Source organism: Neovison vison, chromosome 11 (assembly GCF_020171115.1).
Source record: "Neovison vison isolate M4711 chromosome 11, ASM_NN_V1, whole genome shotgun sequence".
In the NCBI taxonomy this organism is placed as follows: Eukaryota; Metazoa; Chordata; class Mammalia; order Carnivora; family Mustelidae; genus Neogale; species Neogale vison.
Window position 1 is genome coordinate 10,816,490 of NC_058101.1, and position 24,009 is coordinate 10,840,498.

General features: G+C 39.5%; 1 protein-coding gene and 1 pseudogene across 3 annotated transcripts in view; one reads left to right on the forward strand and one right to left on the reverse strand.

Annotated features, from left to right (window-relative positions):
• SLC4A4 (solute carrier family 4 member 4) overlaps positions 1–24,009 on the reverse strand; it is a 350,693-nt gene that overhangs the window by 200,158 nt on the left and 126,526 nt on the right. For all 3 annotated transcript variants that reach the window (XM_044225660.1, XM_044225658.1, XM_044225659.1), the window contains one exon: positions 4,587–4,722. In XM_044225660.1, coding sequence (XP_044081595.1) covers positions 4,587–4,722 — 136 coding nt within the window. The remainder of the gene's footprint in view (positions 1–4,586; positions 4,723–24,009) is intronic.
• Positions 9,476–10,403, forward strand: LOC122889634 (annotated as a pseudogene).

Sequence of the window (24,009 nt, forward strand, 5' to 3'; positions counted from 1 at the left end):
TAAGCACGCATGTCTGTGCTTGGCGGTCATGCCCTGGAATCGGGTTTTCCAGAGGCAGGCTGGGTCTTTCTGCCAAGCAGAAACCCAAATGCGTGTTCGTTTGTGCTGTCCCACTGGAACTAAAACATCAATACCCTTTTCCTTCACTGGCCAGTTGTCGTGTTGAAACTTGTGACAATTTTCCTTTTTACCCAGGTTTGGGAACAAAAACTAAACCACACTGGGGGACTGACCTTTAACATATATTCTTCTAACAGTGAAGTCCAACATTACTCATCTGTTATTCACTGAAGGAAAACTGAAAGCCAATAGTCATTTTTACAGAGACTTCACTGTCTCAAAGAAAGAAAGAGCTTGGGGTGGGGGCGTGGGGGGACAGGGATAGCAGTAGCCCTTCATCTTGGCTTTGGGCCAACAACAAAGCTGGACCATGACTTACCCTTTCACCAGTTCATGTCATAAACCTATTAGCTAATGCCTCGCCACCTAGAAATTCTTAACAAGGAGCACAAAGCTTCCTCACTAATACCAATTACTCCCTTATAGTTACTGCTACGTTACTAAATGTCAGCATTCAAATAGCCTAACACTCAGGAATACTCTTAAAAAAAAAAAAGAGAGAGAGTATTCTCTGCATTCCACTGATCAAATATACTACTCAGGTCTAATCATTCTCTCCTTTGCACAGTCTTCAATTTGTGCTTTATGCTGGAAGAGCCAATAAAAATCCAAAGTTCTAATTTGTAGGAAAGGGAAAAGCAAGGGAAAGATGTGAAAAAAGGGGGTGGTAGAGTTGGCTGAACTTCAGACTTCATATAAATAAAGACTTTCCTTGTTCATACTTTTACATGACTACTGTGCCTTCCAAGACTCAAATCAGGATATTTTTCCTACTATTGAAACCATTCTATTTATTTTTTGAGACATAGAGCTTAACCTGAACTTCATGACTAGAAATGAAACTACAGTAATGCTGGGAATCAATGGAGGATATTTTTGGTCAAATTAAATCATCTGCTACCTAAAAAGTACAGAACATTAAAAGGGGTAGTATTGTGTTCTGTGGGGGTGTGGCCTCCCAGTATATATTACATTAAGCTAGAGAAGGCTAGTGGGTTAGTTCTCTATGGAATAAAATTCTATGAATTTGGGCTTTCACAGAAAAGCAGAGATCTCAATTTTATCTCAGCCAGAAAAATAGTCATAGCACATTTTCATATAAAAATGAATCCCTTCTTAGTACTAAACTTTTATTAGTCTGATAGGTTTGAGAGTTTTTAATGGGGGGGGGACCCTATCATCTCTGGAAACCAGACATCATAAATGGCAATCAGATATCATTGCAAAAACGTCCTGAAATGGGGTATACTGTAGGGAACTAGAGATTAGTAAAACTCTGAGTCACTTCTGGAGGCACAATCACCTTCCAACCTTCCAAAAGGATTTAGGTGAAGCTAATTTTTCAACCATGGACAGTGTGCCAGGTAGTTAGAGGCAATAGAGATATAACAATGAACAAAACAACTAAAAATCCCTGCTCTCATGGAGTTTTAATTTTACTGGGAAGAGAGAATAACAAGATATGCACTATGCTAAATGGTGATAAGCGCCAAGGAAAACACAATGCAAGAGTGTTGGGGGACTTTTTTGACTTTAGAGGCGGCAGTCACTGAGAAAGTAATATTTGAAAAAAGACTGAAGAAGGTGAGAAAATGAGCCATGCAGATAATTGGGGGGCAGGGAGGGGGGAGCATTTCAGACAGAGGGAGCAGCAAATGCAATGTCCCTAGCACAGGAGCATGACCAGCCTGCGAGTGAACAAGAGGGAGGAAAGCAGGAGATAAGGTCAAAGAGATCCTGGTGGATTGTTCATGAGGGACGTAAGTGCAGATGCAGAGAGATGAACTAATTAGGAAGCTTTTGCAATAATCTGGCAGCTTGGACCTGAATTGTGGCCATACTGAACGTGAGATGGGATGAGATTCTGAATATCTGAATATTTTTGAGGGTAAAACAAATAGGGTTTACCAATGGGATTGAGTAAAGGGTACAGGGAAAGACAGAAGTCAAGGAAAACCCCAGTGTTTCTGGCTTGAGCGACTAGAAGAATGGAGTTGAGTTGTTCCTTGTGGTGGGAACCCTGCAGGTGGAGAGGACCTGAGGCAGGTCGATGAGAAGCTCAATTTTAGACACGTTATTTCGAGAATTGTATTAGCCATCCAATTATGTGTTTTCGGTCATATAAGGAAAGAAGCCTAGCAAGACAACTAACTGCTGTTGATAGCATACCATATACCTTGATAGCATATCACAGCAATAGACAGCATATTGATTAATTAGTTTGAAACTTCAAACACAGGTCCTCTTCTGAGCTTTATCCATGGTGCACTAGGTACCGTAGGTCTGCATTCAGCTGTCCATCGTCAGAAAAAGAAGAATTATCATAAACTCCAGCTTTGGTCAAGGAAAGGATCTAAGAAAGTATGATATTTAAAGCAGCTGTTTCTAAGGCAATCAATTCTCAACTAATCACACTCAACAGATATTACTGAGCACCTATTATGGGCCCTGGGAACACAGTCATGAAAGACAGACATGATGGTCCCAGCTTTCAGATGAATTCGTGTAATGAAGGAGACAAAATGAAATAGTAATATCGCATTTGCATTGAATGAAGCAGTAGTAACTGCGGCAAGTCCTGTACAGAAGTCATAGGGTATAGCCTGGTGTGAGCATGTTTCTCCCAGACAGCCTCCCCTCCCCCACTGCCAAGACATGGCGTACTCCCACCACACATTCTTTCCAACAATTCAGTATCTCAAGGACTAATGACATCACCAAAAATGACACATGTGTTCTCAAGGAAATAAAGTCTTTAAGGATGGTAAAGTATTCAAAATTATCTTCATCGTAAGAAGCTTACGTGAAAGTTCTAGTCCATCTCACTCAGTGTTTACCTACACAGTGAACTATCACTTCTCCACCTTTCAGAGACCAGAGGGCATATGAAATATAGCCCACCTTGGACTGAAAGAAAAAGCAGAAAGCTATATTTGAATTCTACTCTATGAGCGGTACTTGCACAGAATTTCAAGAAGATATGAATCAAAGTAGCACTTCCAGTCACAACCAACTGAACTAGTACACACAGAGGGATGGAACTTTATTTTTGTTTTTAAAGATTTGTTTATTTATTTGACAGAGAGAGATCACAAGTAGGCGAAGAGGCAGGCAGAAAGAGAGAGGAGGAAGCAGGCTCCCTGCTGAGCAGAGAGCCCGATGAGGGACTCCATCCCAGGACCCCGAGATCATGACCTGAGCCGAAGGCAGAGGCTCAACCCACTGAGCCACCCAGGTGCCCCAGAGGGATGGAGCTTTAAAGCTATAAACTATGCGTGAAGTTACAGAGACGCGAGGCAGATCACCTTCACGGGGCAGAAGAGAACATGCATCTCCGGGAGATGGGTGAGGGCCTGAGAGGCCCACAGTGAAGCAGCCGGTCAGCGGCAAAGCCAAGACTAGACCAACGGGCATGGAGCATATAACTTAATCCATATGAAGAAAGAAGGAAAAGCTCTGTTCTCACGAGATGAATGAAACCTTCGATATTCCCATAGCGCTTAGCAGCTTACAAGATATCTCCACAAATACACATACGTACAGGCATGTATATAAATACCTGATATAATTGGATAAATATTAAGTCAACATAAATAGATACTACATATCTCGTATTACACACATATATGCGTCGTAGGTATTATTATCCACTTTTTATTGATGAAACCACGAGTTCTGGGACACTGAGTGCTATGCAGCGAACAGGGGCCAGAATCTGAAATTGAACTCGGGTCTCTAAACCCCCAATTCATCTGAAACTTCTCCTTGCTTCTGCATTCGCTTAAAGGAGGGTAGGGTTTTCTTTGGAAATAATGGCGAGTCTGTGGGTAAGCCCTGTCTTTGCAGCCTCCCTCCGACGTGGGAACGGGTAACACGTCCGACGCGATTCCACAAGACACCTCGGCAGGGGGAGGCTGCAGACACCTCTTTCCGGGCGATCCTGTTGATCTCGTCAAGATATTTTACTCCTAAATAGCCTAGGCATCGGGACGCCTGGGTGGCTCAGTTGGTTGGACGACTGCCTCCGGCTCAGGGCGTGATCCTGGAGTCCCGGGATCGAGTCCCGCATCAGGCTCCCAGCTCCATGGGGAGTCTGCTTCGCTCTCTGACCTTCTCCTCGCTCATGCTCTCTCTCACTGTCTCTCTCTCTCTCAAATAAATAAAATAAAATCTTAAAAAAAAAATTTTAAAAAACAATAAAAAAAAAAATAGCCTAGGCATCGAGTTACTGCTAAAGCTTCATAAGGGTTACAGCTGTAGGCACGTGGGTCCGCCTTAGCCCCGCTCCGAGAGTGAAAGGACGCGTGTCCGGCCGCCACGTGCACACAGCGGAGAAGAGCAAGACTCCTCAACCCCTTCCCCAGCCACCACGATGCTCCTCAGATCGTCGCAGCCTGGCGGTGAGGGAAAGGGGCTCCCGACCGCGATCCGGGGGCGCGCGCGCTGCCCCCCCAGCCGGGCCTCACCTGGCCGTCTCCTTCCACTCCATCTCCTGCCCGTCCACGGCCAGCAGCTCGTCGAGTTCGGTGAAGAGCTGAGGGGGCGCCGGGCTGTCATCCTCCTCGCCCAGGATGAACCGGATGCGCTCGGCCGCAGGGGAGACTGCAGAGGTGAAAATACTGCGGTTAGACACGGGCTGCACCACCCTGAGGAAAGGGGAGCTTCGAGCTCGCCCCCGGTCGCCGAGGCTGTTGGACTTCCCGGCCACGTTGTCTGTGGACATCCTCGTCGCCGAGCCTCCCTTCTCGCCCACCTACGCACGGAAAAAAAAACCCAAGGCCCTTGCTCTGCTCCTTCGGGCCTAAACCGTGTCCCGGTCGCCGCGCTCCGGGTCTGGGCCGCGGGGGGGGCAGAGAACCTTCAGCCCTCAGAGGAGCTGAGGTCCAACCGGATGACCTTCCCTCCCTCCTCCCTTAGGGCCCATCCCAAATGATTAGACCGAAGCCAGCCCGAGCCAACCACTCTTTCCACCGCAGTGGGAGGGCCCACAGAGCACCCCAATCCTGAGGTCCCCCAGGCCCTCGCCTCCCCCCCCGCCCTCCGTCGGTCCAATGCCTGAAGCTCACGCTCCTCACAGGCTCCTCGTTGCCTGCAACTGGCTAAGGGCAAAGTTGATGAAGGAATATTTAACAAGACGGGGCCTCTTCTTTACATGAGGGCAGTACCCAAAAATGTTTAGTCACACGTCAGTGCACTTGAAAAACAAGCCCAAGTAAAATATTGTACACCTGAGGAAAAACATTTTTTCTGACACACTCAAGCACATAATTGAATGCCCTACTAGCTCCTTTTGACCCTATCTCCCGAAAATCATGTAATGAAAAATTAACTAGAACTTCCCTCGGGTTGTGGGTTATTTTCCCCTTCCTCCTCTTTTTTTTTTTTTTTTTTTTTTGTTGTTGTTGTTGTTGTTGTTTAAGAAAAGGAAAGCATTTGGAAACTGATGATCCTATTACAAAACTAAGGCCACAGATACTCTCTATAATCCCTGGGCAAAACCGGGAATGGTATATACATGTGAATGTAGTCCAGGTACACAGATTTATGTGTGTATGTGTGTGTATATATGTATGTATGTATACACAAAAATACACACAAATTGTAAAAATATGTGTACTCAAATGACCCAATAAAACAAGAATATTCCTGGGGTATCTGGGTAGCTCAGTTGTTAAGCATCTGCCTTTGGCTCAGGTCATGATCCAGGGTCCTGAGATCCAGCTCCACATCAGGCTCCCTGTTCAGCAGGAAGCCTGTTTCTCCCTCTCCCACTCCCCCGCGTGTGTTCCTGCTCTCTCTCTCTCTCTCTGTCAAGTAAATAAATAAATATTTTTTAAAAAATTATTTTAAAAACAAGAATATTCCTATCATCTGAAAGCTGCTATAATACAGGACAATATGAAATTCTACAGATCAAAAGATACTACAAACAAACACGTGAAAAATATTCAACTTAACTAGTAATCAAAATTAATTATTAAAATAAAATACAACTTTTACCTAGGAAAATAGAAAATATGTAAAAAAATTATAATCCCAATGTTGCCAGAGATTTAGGACACATGCGCTAGTACCTCTCAATTTACATCACCAAGAGAAGCCTAAATGGGAACCTCTCTCTGAAGGGAAATTTAGAAGGATATGGAAATGTTTTAAAAGTGTATATATCCTGTGACCCACTAATCCTACCACTAGAAAGACATTCATTTCAAAGAAATAATAGCTGTTACTTCAAAGATGGAGGTGACTACTGCAACACCGCTGATCACTGAGAAAAAGATAAGACGACTAAATATCTAAAAAGGAGGACTGGTTAAATATACTACAGCACAACTATTCAGTAAATCAGCATGCAGTTATAAAACATGAAGTTGAGATGATCATTTCTGACATATATACAATGCCAAAGGAAAAAGAAAGTTGTAAAATCATATGAATAAAGTAATCCCACCTTAGTAAAGAAAAAAAACACACATATATCCATAAAATTAAGTCTGGAATTGTGGGAAACCCTCACTATGCAGGGTTCCAAGATGTGTGAATTTCAGTCACTGTTATTTAGTTAAAGAACACAAGTCCCCCAATAATACAGTTTAAATTTCAGTGAGCATAGTTATGAACTGTGGGTAATTGCATGAAGTGCAAGCTTCACTGCGAGCTCTTCTGACGTTAATTACGATGTCAATAACAGACATGCTTCACAATTAGTGACTGGTCATAATGGTTCTTCCAAAGTCTGTCAGTGATCGGCCACTGCACATTTGTTACCCAAAAAAGATGACCACGACGACCGAGAAGAAGGGGAGAAAGAAGAGGAAGAAAAGAAGGTGAAGGAGGAGAAGAAAAAAGCATTTCACATTTAAGAAACTCTCAGAGACATTTCTTGACATGGAAAGCACAAAAGAGAAAATGCTAGAAGCTGATCCAAACTTAGAGAGGAGTACGCAATTCATCGGGGCATAGAAAAGATGCTTGCTCCAGTTCAAAAGCTGCACAGCAGGAAGAAGGCAAGCATTATTCAAACCACTCCTGATAAGACTTTACAAAGAAATAAAACACTTTAATCTCAATATTTCTGACATTTTAAATTAGGGTGTACTAAATATTAGTTTTACTATTTTTCTTCATTTCTCTATATCTTTATCACAATAGCGAGAGAGATTTTAATCATTTGGCAAAAATTTTTTTAAAGGTCAAAGAAAAATATTTTCTCTTCTCCCATTGATTATTAGGATTGTCATGTATAATTTCAGTTTGAATAGTCACATTTACGGCTTTGCCCTACCATGCAAAGCAAAGACGGCCTATATGTACACCTTTTAACTGTTATACAGTTTATTTCTAGGGCTCTATGTTCTTCCTTTCACTTTTCGACCAGTTCTACAGTGTTCACAGTTCATCCATACAATATTTACTGAGTACTGTCTTTGCGCTAAATGGGCTTTGTTTCAGGTTCTGAAGATAAAGCAAAAAACTTGACACCAAGATCCTTGTTCTTATCAAGTATACTTGCTAGAAAGGGCAACAAACATTTACCAGTTATTTGGTTAGTGAAGAATTAATTGGCTGAATGAATAAATTAGTACATAGACCAACAAAAATATCTGCAAACTGTTCTGTGTTCACAGGACATTCAAATAAGATAACAATATCTATTAATATAGAATACAGTATGTTTAATTTCTGTAATTAGGGGGGAAAATGACTGAAACTTCTTAATATCTCTGGGAGGAAAAAACACAAGTTCCAGAACTTTTGTGTAAGAACACTTGCAATGCCTTTCCAATCAAGAAAGGGAAAGTGTCATAAACTAGCTTGATAACTCTAGCAAGTTTCTTTCCTCGGTTGCTCCCCTAAGCTTCCCTGGGAATTAGAAGTAAGAGGCCACAACAACTGTACTGTAAATATAGACCTGTGGGAGGGGCAGCCTCTGTAACCAGCAAATACCCTTCCCAATTTCTAACATGATTCTTTTTTTTTTTTAAGATTTTATTTATTTGACATACAGAGATAGAAATCACAAGTAGTCAGAGAGGGAGGCAGAGAGAGAGGGGGGGAAGCAGGCTCTCCGATGAGCAGAGAGCCCGATGCGGGACTCGATTCCAGCACCCTGAGATCATGACCTCAGCTGAAGGCAGAGGCTTAACCCACTGAGCCACCCAGGCACCCTCTAACATGATTCTTTTTTTTTTTTTTAAAGATTTTACTTATTTGACACAGAGAGAGATCACAAGTAGGCAGAAAGGCAGGCAGAGGGGGAGGGGGAAGCAGGCTCCCCGCCGAGCAGAGAGCCCGATGTGGGGCTCCATCCCAGGACCCTGAGATCATGACCTGAGCTGAAGGCAGCGGCTTAACCCACTGAGCCACCCAGGCGCCCCCCCCAACATGATTCTTAACACAAATACATGTGAAGTGGGAGTCTCCCTAATGAAAGATATCAGGAATTCTTTTTTTTTTTTCCTGTAAATTTGGATCAAAAGGAAATGAGCTAAATAGAAGACACAGTACTGCACTGAAATTAAGCATATAGAACTCTGGAACCAAACTACTTTGGTTTGAATTCAAATTCTGCTACTTATATGCTGTGTGATCTGAGACAAGTTAATTAACTTCTCTGTGCCTCTAGTTCCTCACCTGAAAAATAGGGTGATGATGATCAATTATCATATCTAAAATACAAGGTTTAAATTGGTTGAAAAACTGCCAACCCTTACTAGCAAAACCTGCCTATCCTTTAAGAAAGAAAGCGCTCACAGATATTGGCCCTCAGTGCCCCTGTATGTTGAAAATACATAAGGTAGGAAAGAAAAAGCCAAAAGTTCTGCATGTGTTACTTCAGTGAATTCAGCAGCTTTAGTAATAAGAACATAAAGGTGTATCTTTCTGGGAAACAGCCAATAAAAGAACAAGGGGAAATAATGAAACCTCTTTAGTCTCACTTTAATACCTAGGGGTGAAAACATCAGAAAATCAACTTACATTGCAGATGAATAGATTATGATTGTAAGTAATAGCTCACCTAGTTTCATCATAAAAGAGAACCTTGAGAAAAATGAGAAAGGGTGACAGGGAGGCAGGAAATGAGGGAGAGAGAGAGATAAACTGTGAAATTAATCCAATCACCTTTGTCAGAACAGAAGGCCTATAGATCAAAGCCAAGTTAATGCCTCTAATCTGCCTTGATTTTTTTTTCTTTTTTTATTCTGCCCTCTGGTTAGAATGTGTTTTGGGGGTTCTCAGGGGGCTCTGGGCTTATTTTTCCCCTGAGTAGCTATAGAATTTCCCAGACGGCCCTACTAAGTGTGGCCATCTCTGACCAGCGTCCACCTGCAGGGTGACAATGTCATAGTGTGAGATGGCTGGGGAGACCCAGTGCTCCCAAATTCCCAGTGCTGACAAGAAGGAAGGCAAATATGTGGCAGGAATGCTGTCGTACCCACTCCCCATGAGCAGCAGCCATAGCAGACATCACGTGCATTCCTGCTGAGACCGAACTTGACCTCAGAGTAGACACTACCCACCAATCAGAGATAGTGTGTGAGGGACCCCTCTCCAATGACACCTACCTGGGTAGACAGTCAACTCTCAGGGTGCCTGTCATGTCACTTTGACCCCTAATCTATGCACCCAAACTGTCTCCCACAAAAACCCAGAAATGTCTGGTGACCAAAGAACATGCCTGCTGGATTTTGCACCAAGTTCAGCCAGGAACCCGTGTCACAAGCAAGCTCAGAGGCATTCATGGCTGTTGTCACAGTTCATCTGCTAAGCTCTGCCCTAGAACACAGGCATAGGCAGGAACAGACCCCCATCCAGGAAAGAATTCAGGTATTTCCCAAGAATGACCAGAAGGTAAATAGAATTTTGTGATTATGGGTCGGGAGACAGACTCTCTCTCTTCCCTAAAAGAACTGACTTTTAAAGAACAGAGTTCAATTAGTTCTCAGAAGAGAACTCAAGGAACCTCTACAAGGTGCTCATTTTCTAGCCAAAAGTCTGGGTGATGCCTTAAAACTTATTTAACAGCCAGAATTAACAAAGAAAGTGGACATGGTTTAGATAGTGGGAGGCAGTTCTGCTTATAAGGAAGGCATGAACAAATCAGACCATCTCAAACTATTTGTGACAAGGATCATGCAGGAATTTGAAAATAACACATTTTTTTCCAGAAACTGATTTGGGGAAATATAAGCTTCTTCCAGAATACCCAAGTGTTCTTTCTGGTGTCCAAGAGGAAAAAAGGAATTACGTGGAAATTTGAAGTATATAAAAAGAATGATTAATGTGAAGGTGTTTTCTGATTTATTTTTAAGTTGTTCCCCCTGCTCTCCAATTATATATTTTAATGTTAGAAAAAAAAAAGGACTTTTGTTGACTTTAGATCAAAGCATAACTACTTCTAAGCAATGTGTTTATTAATTAATCTTCATCTTAACTAGACTCTAATTAAGATTAATCTTAACTAGATTATACCAGATACCATTTGTGAAACATTTCTTGCTATCACTGTCTGAATACTAATCAAGGAAAATCACCTGCTTATCTACCTATCACCTACATACCTACCAAAACACCAAAGTGGGAGAATCCCCTGATATCATGAGTTGAAATTAGGGCTTATACAGATAGGAGCCAGACAGGTTTGTCCAAAGGTCAGAAATAAATTATACACAGAAGAGCTAGAACTTAAACATTAAAAGAAAATTAGGTCAAAATGGAGACTATGAATTACTCTATGCATATCTTCTGAAAAAAAAAGTTTTATTCACTCAGATAGGAAATCAGTAAGATGAGAACTCTAGTACATTCCATATAGATAGTAAAGAAGCAGGCAGGAAACTAACTTTTTGAAGGTTAAGAGAGAAGGTCTAAAACACTAAAAACTCTGGTTCTGATCTTTGGTGAGATTCCATGGGATGATGCAATAATAAAAAAGAAATAGACTGCTCTTTATGAAAAAGAGTAATCTAATAACAAGCATATGGTTAAAATAAAAAATTCAAAGAGGTAATGAACTGAAAACAGATAATGCCAGAAACCAAAATTACTAAGTTAGAAAGTAAACCTCACAAACTTAAAAATTTAAGTTAAAATATGTTTTACCCATCATGTTAGCAAAGATTTGAGTTATTAGTTATCCAGAGAAATAGAATTTTTTGCCTTATTAGTTGACACAAACTTTTTAAAGTGTAAGTTAGCAATATTAATTAAAAATCAAAATAGTCTGGGTTTGGATCCAGAACTTCCACTTATAGAAATTAATCCTGAACAAAGAGATGGACCCAAGAGTACCTGTGGCACCATTATTTTTTTAAGGATTTTATTTATTTACCTGACAGAGAGCACAAGTATGCATAGAGGCAGGCAGAGAGAGAGGAGGAAGCAGGCTCCCTGCTGAGCAGAGAGCCCGATGTGGGGCTCGATCCAGGACCCTGGAATCATGACCTGAGCCGAAGGCAGAGACTTTAACCCACTGAGCCACCCAGGTGCCCTGTGGCACCATTATTTTTAATCTTGGAAGCAACCCAGGTGTCAATCAATAAAAAAACAAGGAAATGGAAGGAAAGGGAAGGGAAAGGGAAAAACTAGATAATATGCTTGCTCATTTCCAGATTTTTTTTCATATTTCCTATCTGCTATAGTCTTTTCTCTCCTCTCTAAATCTGACTCAATTTCCAAGGCCCAGGTAAAAAATCTTTTCCAATAACCTACATTAACCATTCACAGAAATATGACTCTCTTCTTTATTCAAACTATAACACTTTGTCTGAATTATCATTTAAGCACCACCAAATATATAGCCTGGTCATTATTACCTAACCTATGGTGATGTGACCTCTCTCCAACTAACCACCAAGCTCCTGGAGGACAGAATCTGTCTATGTACTTTCCTTGAAGACCAACACAGTACTATGCACTTAATAATCACCTGAAATATTAAATTAATGAATTAGATAAGGAATAATAAACCTTGGACATTGTCAAGGACAAAAAAACATAATCATGTGCAAAAGGAAGCTTACATTAAGAACTCTGAAATGGAAAATATCTAAGTTTTGGAAACTGTCCTTATTTCATCCTTCCCCTTAATCCATCTTTGCATTAGCTGCACAGTGACCAGAAGACAGTCACCATTTCCTACTGAGTAAGCCACAAAGAAAAGAATGAACACTTCCAGTAAGCTATTTTCCTCTGGTAGATGCAATCTCTTCCTATCCTGAGGGACCACAACATTTAATCTGCACTCCTATTAAGTCATTTAATATCCACTGTTTTGTGGGTTATCCACTGCTGTACTTTGTCTTTGTACCATTACTAAGCCAACCTACCTGGTTCTTCACTTACCTAAACTACTCTTGGTGCCTACCTTGTGCACAGTGAGGTTGGATAAAAAGGAATGGATGAATGAATAAGGAAATGAGTGGAAGAATACATAATATATATTCTGCCTCAGTTTCTCACAAAAAAATCTTTCTTTGCTTTTTTCCTCTCCTTCCCAGAGGCTTAGCAATGCCTGAAGTATAGTTCTATGTTCTCGTTTTGATTACTTAATTAATACTTAATAGTTTTTAGTGTATGAGACACTATGTTCTTTGTTAAAAGTACACAAAATATTTTTAAGATAAGGTCCTTGTTCTCAAGGGACAATGGGAAAAATTCAATCAATAAAAACACAATATGCAATTACTAACATTTTTGAATGCTTACACTGTATCAGGCACTGTGTTAAGGGCTCTTCACTTATCATATCATTTGTTTCACACAAAAATATGAAATATCTATTATTATCAATCTCTTGTACTACTCATATTACAGACAGAGAAACTATTTAAGAGATTAAAGGACTTCCTCAAGATCACAACCAGTAAATGATATGACCTCAAACCTCAAACCTACTTGTATTATTTCCAAGCCCATTTTTGTAGCCACCACTCTTTAAAAGATGATCTCATTTTAAGAAAAAAAAAAAGCTGTATGAACAGTAAATATACTGGATCTCAGGAGAGGTAGAAATCAGCAAATGTACAGCATTTGTACTGTACATGTACAGCAAATGTAGTGGATTTCAGGAGAGGTAGAAATCATAATGGCATACAAAATAGTCCTAAAGTAAGTTAACTGAACATTTGGTTCATTATCCACCAAAAGGCAACTTGTGAATGTGCCTTTTTGTTTTTGGTCTGGAAAACATCCCACTGTGGCCACCCTACAGGCTACCAAAAAAAAAAATTTCTTTTTGATAGAAATAATGATCATTATGAACAACTCATACTGAGCATGACAAGTTTACATGCAAATTCACTTCTGTGGGTTAAATGAAGACTTACAGATTTTGTATTTTTCTCCTTGGCAAAATTCACCATCTGGTAAGTCTCAGCTCTCAAACCAAAATAAAGAAATAAAGGAAGGAAGGAAGGAATGAATAAATAAATAAATAACTGGGACCCCTGGGTGGCTCAGTCAGTTAATTGTCCAACTCTTCATTTCAGTTCAGGTCATGATCTCAGAGTTGTGGTATCGAGCTCCACATTGGGCTCTGTTCTCAGCAGGGAGTCTGCTTGAAATTCTCTCTCTCCCTCCTCCTCTGCCCTCTTCACCTGTCTCAAAATCTTTTTAAAAAATAAAAATAAGTAGCTATTTATTTAAGTTGTCAATGTGCTATCACCAGTTGATTTACATTGTAAGTATTCATTTCTCTCCATTTTGAGTTAAGGGTCTATAAATCAACACCACAGTTGCTAAAACTTCCACAACTTACCTAATTATTAGACCATTATAGTACTCTTAAAATATACTTAAATATATATATAAAATCATCAAACTTCAATTTAACATTCATAACTGTAAGAAATAAGAAATCACTAAATAAAGTTACATACATAAAAATATTTAAAACACACATGCATTATAGTAGCTATGTGTTACTCTTGCCCATTCAGCACCCCTACTCTCTTTTTCTGATAATAGCATCCCACTTTCCTTAGAAGAACCATTTTTATGCTTAGAAGTCCAACAAGGATGAGTCATTCCCTATGACCCAGGTCTGGAGAATGGAATATCCCAAATCTTGGCCACAGTAATTAATTTTTGAGAGGACACTTCATCTAATCCAGGCCAATCAGAGTATGTAAGTGTCAAACTTTTGTTGGCACTTCCAAGAAATAAATTTATGCTGAGGTGTAATAAGATGGTAATAAAAGCTTTGAGTGCAGATGGCATCTTGCAACTCAAAGGGAAGAGTGTGTGTGAGAATAAAGTAAACATCAAAGGCAGAGACAGGTTCCAGGTGCCATTATTTAAGCACCTGGATCCAGCCATGCCTGAAGTTAGATACTTTGCAATCATACATGACAATTCCTTTTTAGCTTAAAGTAATCTAAGATAATTTTTTTGTCACTTGCAACCAAAGGAGTCCTGATATATACATGTCTGTGATTCTACTTTAATGGGCTACAGTAGAGCTAACTCATATTAGTCACCCACAAATTACTATCTTCAAATTAACTACATCAAACAACCTGTTTTTATAGAATTCTGGTTTTCTTGGAGTGATCTATACAATGCATCCAAACTTTCTCCATGACTTAACCTACCTTTACCTCAATAAATCCAGAAAATGACTATTGACAACATGCTGGCAAACTGTAGACAGGTAAATTAGATGGTTACTTTTTCTGTTCAATTAGCTAAGGAATTGAAACAGCCAAATAGCATTCATTAAGATGGATAATTTTTTAAATACTTAGGTATCCATGTATTAATAAGCTCCCACACATGAAAAGCTGTCAATTATGACAATTATCCTTAATATGCCATGACATTATTATTCAGCTATAGAAAGTCAACAGTGTTAGGAGCCTGGATTTCTGAATACTACCAAACTATCTTACTTACTTCAATTTTAGCTAGCAAAAGGTGAGAAGAACCAGAGTTTGGTGAGACATTTTTGGAAAATACCTGTGTCCTTAGCCTTTCCTCTCCAAAGTAATCAGAAAAATAATTTACCTAGAGTTTACATTATAAAAATGTTATCAGGATCTGAGTCATATCTATAAGTTATTCAAAATTCTTTAGAACAAAAAGGTGAGAGCCCTTACATTCCCCAACTTATTTTATCTTGCTCCTTTATAATTTCTGCAAACACAGTGAGTTGAAAAAATTAAAACAAGCTCCCTGTCAGTGTTAATATGTGTTCTTTTAAATGGTGCTAAGCCATTTCCAAAGCAGTAGTCTCAGTGATGGTCTTAGAAGTCAAATAAATTTATTTTATCTATGAAATTCCAGACTCTTTTATCTGTCAAGTCTTTTATTAATTATTCTAATTATATTAATTATATTATTAATATTATTTCAATATTTCAAGTATCTCTACTAGAAAGACATAAAATTCCAATCAGTCATTTTAGGTTTTACCATCCTCATCCTTTAGCTTTTAGTGACCTAAAACCACTGTTCTGTCAGTTATGGACTGAATTGTGTCCCCCAAAATCTATGTACTGAAATCTGAACCCCCACTATGATAGAACCTGGAGATGGGGCTTTGGGAGATAATTAGGTTTAGATGAGGTCATGAGTGTAGGGCCCTCATGATGGCATTAGTGCCCCTATAAGAAGAAACACCAGAGACCTTATTTCCTCTTTCTCTCCACCACGTGAAGACACAACGAGAAGGCTTCCATCTGTAAGCCAGGGCACTCATCACTGAACCAAATCACCTGGCATATTGATCTTGGACTTCTCAGCCTCCAGAATTATGAGAAATAAATTCCTATTGTTTAAGCCACCCAGGCTATGGTATTTTGTTATGGGAACCATCACAGATTAATATATAAACTAAACTAACTAATGGTGAAACTCAACGTTTTTACTTTCTTTCTGGACTTTACTTTCCACAGTATCATTCTCCCTCTCTGTTTACCCAGGTTGGCATGGTATTCGTGAGTCTTTGCAAGGAAGGTGGGCTCAGAGAAACAGATAACCAATTTCCCTGACTCTTCCCCAGCTACATATCAAAAGACTACAATTCCAGCAATAAGTCCAACTGCGAAGTGTTTGTTGGGTCTCCAAGGGCTATTCACACATATTCATCCTTGTGACTCCAGCCCCACTGTTGATGACCTCTGTCCACAAAAGCACCTAGGAAGGTACCACATTATAGACACAGTCACCAGGGCAGAGTGTGGCAATGTCAATACCCTGCCAAGAAATTCAGCTCCCAAAGTTTCCAAGGACTCAACCCCTGAGGGGCCAAATCAACATAGAGGCTTTAAAAAAAAAAAAAAAAAGCAAGCAGGTGACCAAGAAATCTGAATGAAATACCATGACAGACAGACCACGTGGATTTGGTAAGTCAGTACAGAGTTCAAAGTATTGTTCAATCCTGTTTAAGTCCTAAATTATGTCTTTTCACACCCACCAGATATCGTAAGGATTCAAGTAAGGAAGAGGAATTCCTATGATCATGTCCATCTACTCATGTTTAACTACCAGAGCATTAAACTTACAAGGTACCTAATGCCTTATGTATCTGAATAAGAATTAACTTCTGGTTCTTGCATTTAGCATTTTTTCTAATCTTTTGTTCAGATCAAATCACTTTCCCCAAAGACCTGGCTATACCCAGACTTTCCTTCAGTCAACCAATAAATTCTTGATAAATTCTTGTCTATTTAATCCAGTATAATTGGGTTTCTAGCATTCTCAACCCAAAGACTTACTGATTTACATAGTATATACAGATAAAAAACACCAGAAGGATATACCAAATGTTAACAATTATTATCCCTAAATGATGGAATTATAGATGATTCTTACTTTCCTCATTTTGCTTATGTGTAATTGACAAATTTTCTAAAATTAACGTTAATGTCATTATTATAAGAAAAACAAACCAATTAAGTTATCTTTACTTGCTAACTTGAGGACAGGCATGTCAAATTAGTGCCGAACACTTCCCTACAATACTTGAAACTGCAGAATCTCGATTATCTTTCTTCACACACGTCCGAAACAAACAAAGCCCTCCAGCAATGCCTTCACTGCTGACTAGGGACTCTTTTTTTTTTTTTTTTGGTTTTCAATTTTTTTTCTCCAATTTATTTATTTTCAGAAAAACAGTATTCATTATTTTTTCACCACACCCAGTGCTGCATGCAAGCCGTGCCCTCTATAATACCCACCACCTGGTACCCCAACCTCCCACCCCCCCGCCACTTCAAACCCCTCGGGTTATGGACATTGGGGAGGGTAAGTGACTAGGGACTCTTAACAGTCAGTTCTGAGCCATGCAACAGGACGGGCCATGGATCTAAAGCTAACAGACTGAGCAGCCACCCATATCTAAAGATAATCCCATGAGTGCAGAAGAATGTGGACAGTGGGGAGGGGTTTCATGTAGGTAGGAAGGTAAGATGGAAAGGTAGGATGCTTTCTGTATATAGGAACTCACTCATTAATTAAGATGGCAAAGAATATGACGACCAAGCAACCTCTTCCTAAAAGACCTCAAAGTTCCTAAGCAGGTCACAGCTCTCCTCTCCATTTTCCTTTAATTTCTTTACTCCCTACTTCACTTCTCTTTGCTCTGCCAGAGCTGTCCATGATAAGGTTTATATGATGAATCACTCTGCTTAAGAGTGAACACATCAGCAGTTTCTCCAGGTTCAACTCAGAACAATTATCAGCACAATTTATACCCTGAGGTTTTTAAAGTCAGACCTAATTTTCATCAACATTAGGAAATCTTCAAGATTCCCAAAATAAATTCTACAGACTTGCTCAAGTGCAACTACTTTCTATACAAAGTAGCTAAATTTATTGTTCCAAAATTAGTGTCACAACCACCATACTAATGTTGCCATTAGATGACTCCAGAAGCAAAGAAGACATTGTCCTTCCCACAGAGGATTTCAAAATGCATAAGAATATAAAGGCACCAAGCCTTAAAGAATCTTTAGAATGTCTGACTTTATCCCCACATTGCCAAAAAAATTCTACCCATCTTTCCTGGATAGCAATAATAAGAAAACATGACTCAAAGTATAATCCCATTTGAGGGCACATGTGTGGCAAAGTCAGTTAAGCATCTGCCTTTGGCTCAGGTCATGATCCCAGGGTCTTGGTATGTAGTCCCATATCAGGCTCCCTGCTTAGTGGGGAGCCTGCTTCTCCTACTCCTGCCTGCCACTCCCCCTGCTTGTGTGTGCTCTCTCTCTCTGTCAAATAAATAAAATATTTATTTATATATATATATATATAATGCCTATATATTTAATATACTTAATACTTAATATACCTAATATATATTTATTATATATGCTTAATATATATTTACATATATTATATATGTAATATATAAAATCCCATTTTAAAAGTGGAGGAGGGCAATGCAGGAATCAAGGAAACATCACACACGTGTTAGTTCTTTCTAAAGAAAAAATGGTCTCATTCCCCATAGATACATCAATGTTCAAAAGATTTTTTATAAAACTCTGAACATAATACAGAAATGCCGGTAAGATTCTACAATAAGCTTTTCTGCCTTATTTAAGTCTGCTCTGAGTTGAGGATCCAAAATTTGTGGCACTGGGCCCCAACCTCTCTTAATTACAACCTCGGTGAAGAAAAAATTATTTAACAGGTCCTCCAACACTATCCACTTGACATTTCTAGTTTCAGTGTTCTCAGAGGACATAATTCTTCATTTACCCTGTCTTACTTTCCCAAAAGACTACAGCAGGGAAGACAACAAGCAACACATGTCCACTGGCCAGCAATGATCTCAAAATCACAGCAGAATCTCAAAGGCCACTTGTAGAACCTGAGTTCAACCTCTTCAATAATAGCATATAAATGACAAGAGCCTAATTAATACAAACACCTAAATTTTCATGCTATTTCATTAAACACTCACCCAAAATGTCAATAGGGATTTGTTAAATCCATTTTCAACAAGTAACAAAATGGGATCAGCTTAGTTTTTACAACTATTTTAGAACAGAGGAGCACTGTTTGTCATATCAATAAACTTCCTTTCGAGCTATCCACATTGCTATAGTACGCAAAGCTGATGACAAACACAGATCAGAGTGTGGATGTGCGCTGGCTGGGGGCTCCGGTCTCCTGTGAAGGTGTGTGAGGAACAACCTCAGCTATCTCTGTCCTTCACAATATAATACAAATAAGAGTAAAAGAATCACCCTTTCAACACAGTATGTTTTCAATATAATTTTCCCATCCAACATTTCTTAATCCCTTACATAAAGAACCTATACATAACACTCTGAGTCATCTGGAGATAACCTCAGTTATCACGGGAAGTAAATGAGTGCCACTTCAAAAGTGATTCATTATTAACGGCTTCCTGTTCATAAAGGACAGGCAGAGAATTAGTCACTTCTAAAGCTTGTGGTGATGTGTAAGACATGGTTAGTCCTTAATTGGATGCAGAATTTCCAATTAATGAAGTATCAATCATAAAACTTAGAGTTTCTTTGCCTCCCCAGACCACTCCTTCTTTAGATCAATCACAAATTAATTTATACTGGTTTAGAAATAACATTTGTCAATTTATCACACTTTTCAAGAACTACATAAGCTCAAATCTGTCAAAGTACAGATGCCAAAGCCAGCAATTATACACAGCAAATCTCAAGGGACCAGAAGAATCGAGGTCAAGCTACCAAGTCAGTAAGGCCTAAAGGTCAAGGCAAATATTAAATATAAATAGTTGTCTAATAATGTGAAAATGAACTAAAGAGGTAGTGTTGTGTGGGGGCAGAGTGGGGAAGTGTTCTTGGTACGTTTTAGGAAGGACTCACATAAGATACTAAAGACCCTCCAAACCTTTGCTGATATGTTGGCATATTCTCTCAAGTGATCAGTGAAGTGTCTTCAGCAGCCGGTTCTCACAGCTGCAGGGAAACGGATCTTTAGCTTAAGGAGCTTCATGGTTCACAGGGGGTTCCATACGTGCTCTCCTGTCCAGTGATAGCACAGGGAATTCACCTCTCCAGACAACATGACCCTAAATAAACAGTAATCGTGGCTGTAGTCGTGGATTAAGAATCGTAAGACCCAGATCCCAGTTCCATCTGAACGAATCCCCCTTTACCCTCTGACTCAGCTTCCTCATCAGGCTGATGTGTAATAACAACCAGAAGAATGAAGAGATTACAAGGCACATCCATGGATGGTGGAATTGAATTTTGCTCCTCTGGCTTATGAAAATCTATTCAGAAATATGAGACAGAGCTAATACATTAAATGACCTACTAATGTACTATTCATTCTGTCACTTTTGATCTCATCTTTCCTTTGAGAAACAGTACCAACAAGATTGAAAAAGCTGTATGTGGCAGTTTTGGAGGGAGGAACAAAACAATCCTTGGCAATACTCTCACCCTGTATTTCCCCTATTATTTAGTCACAGATATGTAGTTAGCACTCACTAGGAATATTTAGATACCAGTTACATAAAGGAGTTGCAAAAATGAAGGAGGCTATTTACTCTTCCTTTTTCAATGAATCTGCCACCAATCATGGCAACAGAAATAAACCTCATTGACAGGGACCTGAGTTGCTAAAGAAGGCACATAACTAACTCCAGAGACCTAAGTCAGCACTAAGTTCTTGAGATGATTAAAAAGTGGAGACTTCACTGAAAGAAGCAAAAGCATATGAATAAGGATGGGGATTTCCAAAGACAGAAAGGGAAAGGCATGCATGATGGCTCACAGATAAAAAGAATATGTGTGAAAAGAACTAAGCTAGGTACAAGGGTGACTAACTGCAATGAACTTCTCACATTCTCAATGAATGTGAGAATTTTATGCACGGTCCTGCTGACAACCATCTACTTTGTCTCTTCAAGTAGTGTCTGTCTCCAAAGCAAATACACAGTCAGCAACCCAAGAGATACCCAATAACTATTTACCAACATTGGCTATCTCTGAGCTGCATGCAAAATGCACACATGTGAAGACTGTCAGACCCTAAGATACACTCACCCAGACTCTATTCTGGTCCAAGACAGATTTTAGGAAGTATGATTCTCTATTACAGTAGAACAAAATTCAAGTTAGAATAAAACATGTAAATCAGTCCTTAACCAGGTTTCTAAAAAAAGTCTTAATTCTTCAAAACAAGAGCCCAAATATTTTTACAGATTTCATTGTTGGTTTACATAAAAATAAATTATGGTTATTAAATAAACTCTGAACTCTGCCTTGTGTACTCAAAAAAAAAAAAAAAAACACAAAAACTTAGCCAATACCCAGTCCTTATAATGTTGTATTAATCTAATACTACCTTAAAACACACCCAAAAATGCCAGCAAGTAGTTACATGTGATCTCAGCTAAATGAATCCCCTAAAATGGATTCTGAAAGTCAATTCCTAATTATTCTTTTCCTAGTCACTAGTATAAAATGGGCCTGAACATTAAACTTTTCATTATTGGGACATTAAATCGATCGATACTAAATTTTCTCCTACAGAGTGGTTCATCCAAGGCTTTTAGATGGTTATTTCCAAGGATTCACTTCAGAAACATCAACTACAATTAAAACATTTCTGAAATGTTTGTTTGGTATGTCCCACCATGAATGACCATTGGTTAATTTGCCTCTGAAACTGGAATGTTCCTAGTTGAGTCAAAAAAAAAAAAAAAAACGGAACCTTCCACACGCTGAAATCAAGCTCACTTCAGAAGTGAGTTCCTTGTTGCATCACCATGGGGGCTTAAGTAGGTAGGAGAAGAATCCATGAAACAAGATGGGATAGGGAGGGAGACAAACCATAAGTGACTCTTAATCTCACGAAACAAACTGTGGGTTGCTGGGGGGAGGGGGGTTGGGAGAAGGGGGGTAGGGTTATGGACATTGGAGAGGGTATGTGCTTTTGGGTAAATTGGAAGGGGAGACGAACCATGAGAGACTATGGACTCTGAAAAACAATCTGAGGGGTTTGAAGTGGCGGGGGGGGTGGGAGGTTGGGGTACCAGGTGGTGGGTATTATAGAGGGCACAGCTTGCATGGAGCACTGGGTGTGGTGAAAAAATAATGAATACTGTTTTTCTGAAAATAAATAAATTGGAAAAAAAAAAAAAAGAAGTGAGTTCCTTTCCTATCTTGAATCTAGTCCTATTTCCAATGATCAAAGAATGAGAACAATCAGTTGACTTATAATCTTATTTGGGAAATAATTACATATAAGTAAACTGGGTTACACAATTACTGCAGTCTTTTCTTCCAAAATTTCCACTTCTATCCTGCACTACCACGAGGTTCCTCTCTTCTTCTGTCAGCTGAGCACCACTTGCAAGCTCCTTTCTAATGACAGTTACTGACCTGGGGTTTACTGAGGACTCTTCAGCTTCCTTTTTTTTTTCTGTGGCCAAGCAGTTTAAACTGTATTATCTGCATTAGTTTGGGCACCTGATTGGAAATATTACTTAATAATGACATCCATCAGTACATAGCACCTACCGGGAATATCTATTATCTTTCAAGAAATACCTCCATACACTCCTATAACTTGAGTATTATTATGTCTATATTCAAATGAATCATGTTGCAGGAGGTTACATATAATACTGAAGTCACAGATCTAGTAATGGTGGGGGGGAGGGTCTAGACTTAGAATGCTGTTGTGGATTTGGCTGACCCTTAAGTCCATATTCTTTTTACTACAGCATGCTTCCCCCTCTGTTTCTGTTTCTACTCTATTGCAGAACACAAGGCTCCCTTCAAGAACCCATACTCCGTATCTCAAAAATGTATCTGGTGGTTGAGTTGAACTCTTTGGAAGCGATAGATCTTAAAATCTTGATAACAACGTTTCTTTTTTTTTTTTTTCTGTAAAGTTATCAAGCACTATATATTACCAAATGTCTTCCAATGAGTGTTAAAATTTTTCCTACACTAAACTTGGGATTGAGCTATTATTCCTTTACTTTTCAACAACTCACACATTCTATTTCTTTTCATTTATTTTGTTCTGCTTATAAATGGCTCTAAGAGCTGTCTAAACCCATTCCAGAGCTCAAACAACTTACCCTATAAATTTGTCAGTTTTAGCTTTGGAGGTTACAGATCTTTTTGAGTCGGAGGACATGCATACAGGCACAAGCAGAGTTTTGTGTAAAATGCATGAAGTGGTTTTGGAAAATTATTTTCTTCAAGCTCATCAGACAACTTTGAAAACATATATTTTTAGGCGCCTGGGTGGCTCAGTCATTTAAACGGCTGCCTTTGGCTCAGGTCGTGATCTCCAAGTCCTGGAGTCAAGTCCCACATTGAGCTCCTTGTTCACCAGGAAGCCTGCCTCTCCCTCTCCTTCTGCCTGCCACTCTGCCTACTTGTGTACTCTATTGCTCTGCCAAATAAATAAGTAAGTAAATAAATAAATAAATGCACATATATATATATATAATTAGCATATAATGTATTATTTGCTTCAGGGGTACAGGTCTGTCAACCATCATCAGTCTTACACAATTCACAGCGCTCACCGTATCACGTACCCTCCCCAATGTCCATCACCCAGCCACTCTATCCCTCCCCCTCTCACCCCCAGCAACCCTCAGTCGGGGACAGACATTAAGAGTCTCTCATGCTTTGTCTCCCTCCCCAGTTTCACCTTGTTTCATATTCCCCTCCCTACCCCCACCACCCCTCACCTAAGTCTCAAATTTCTCATATCAAAGAGATCATATGATAATTTTCCTTCTCTGACTGATTTATTTTGCTTAGCATAATACCCTCTAGTTTCATCCACATCAGCGCAAATGGAAAGATTTCATTTCTTTTGATGGCTGCATAGTATTCCATTCTATATATATACCACTCTTCTTTATCCATTCATCTGTTGATGGACATCTAGTCTCCT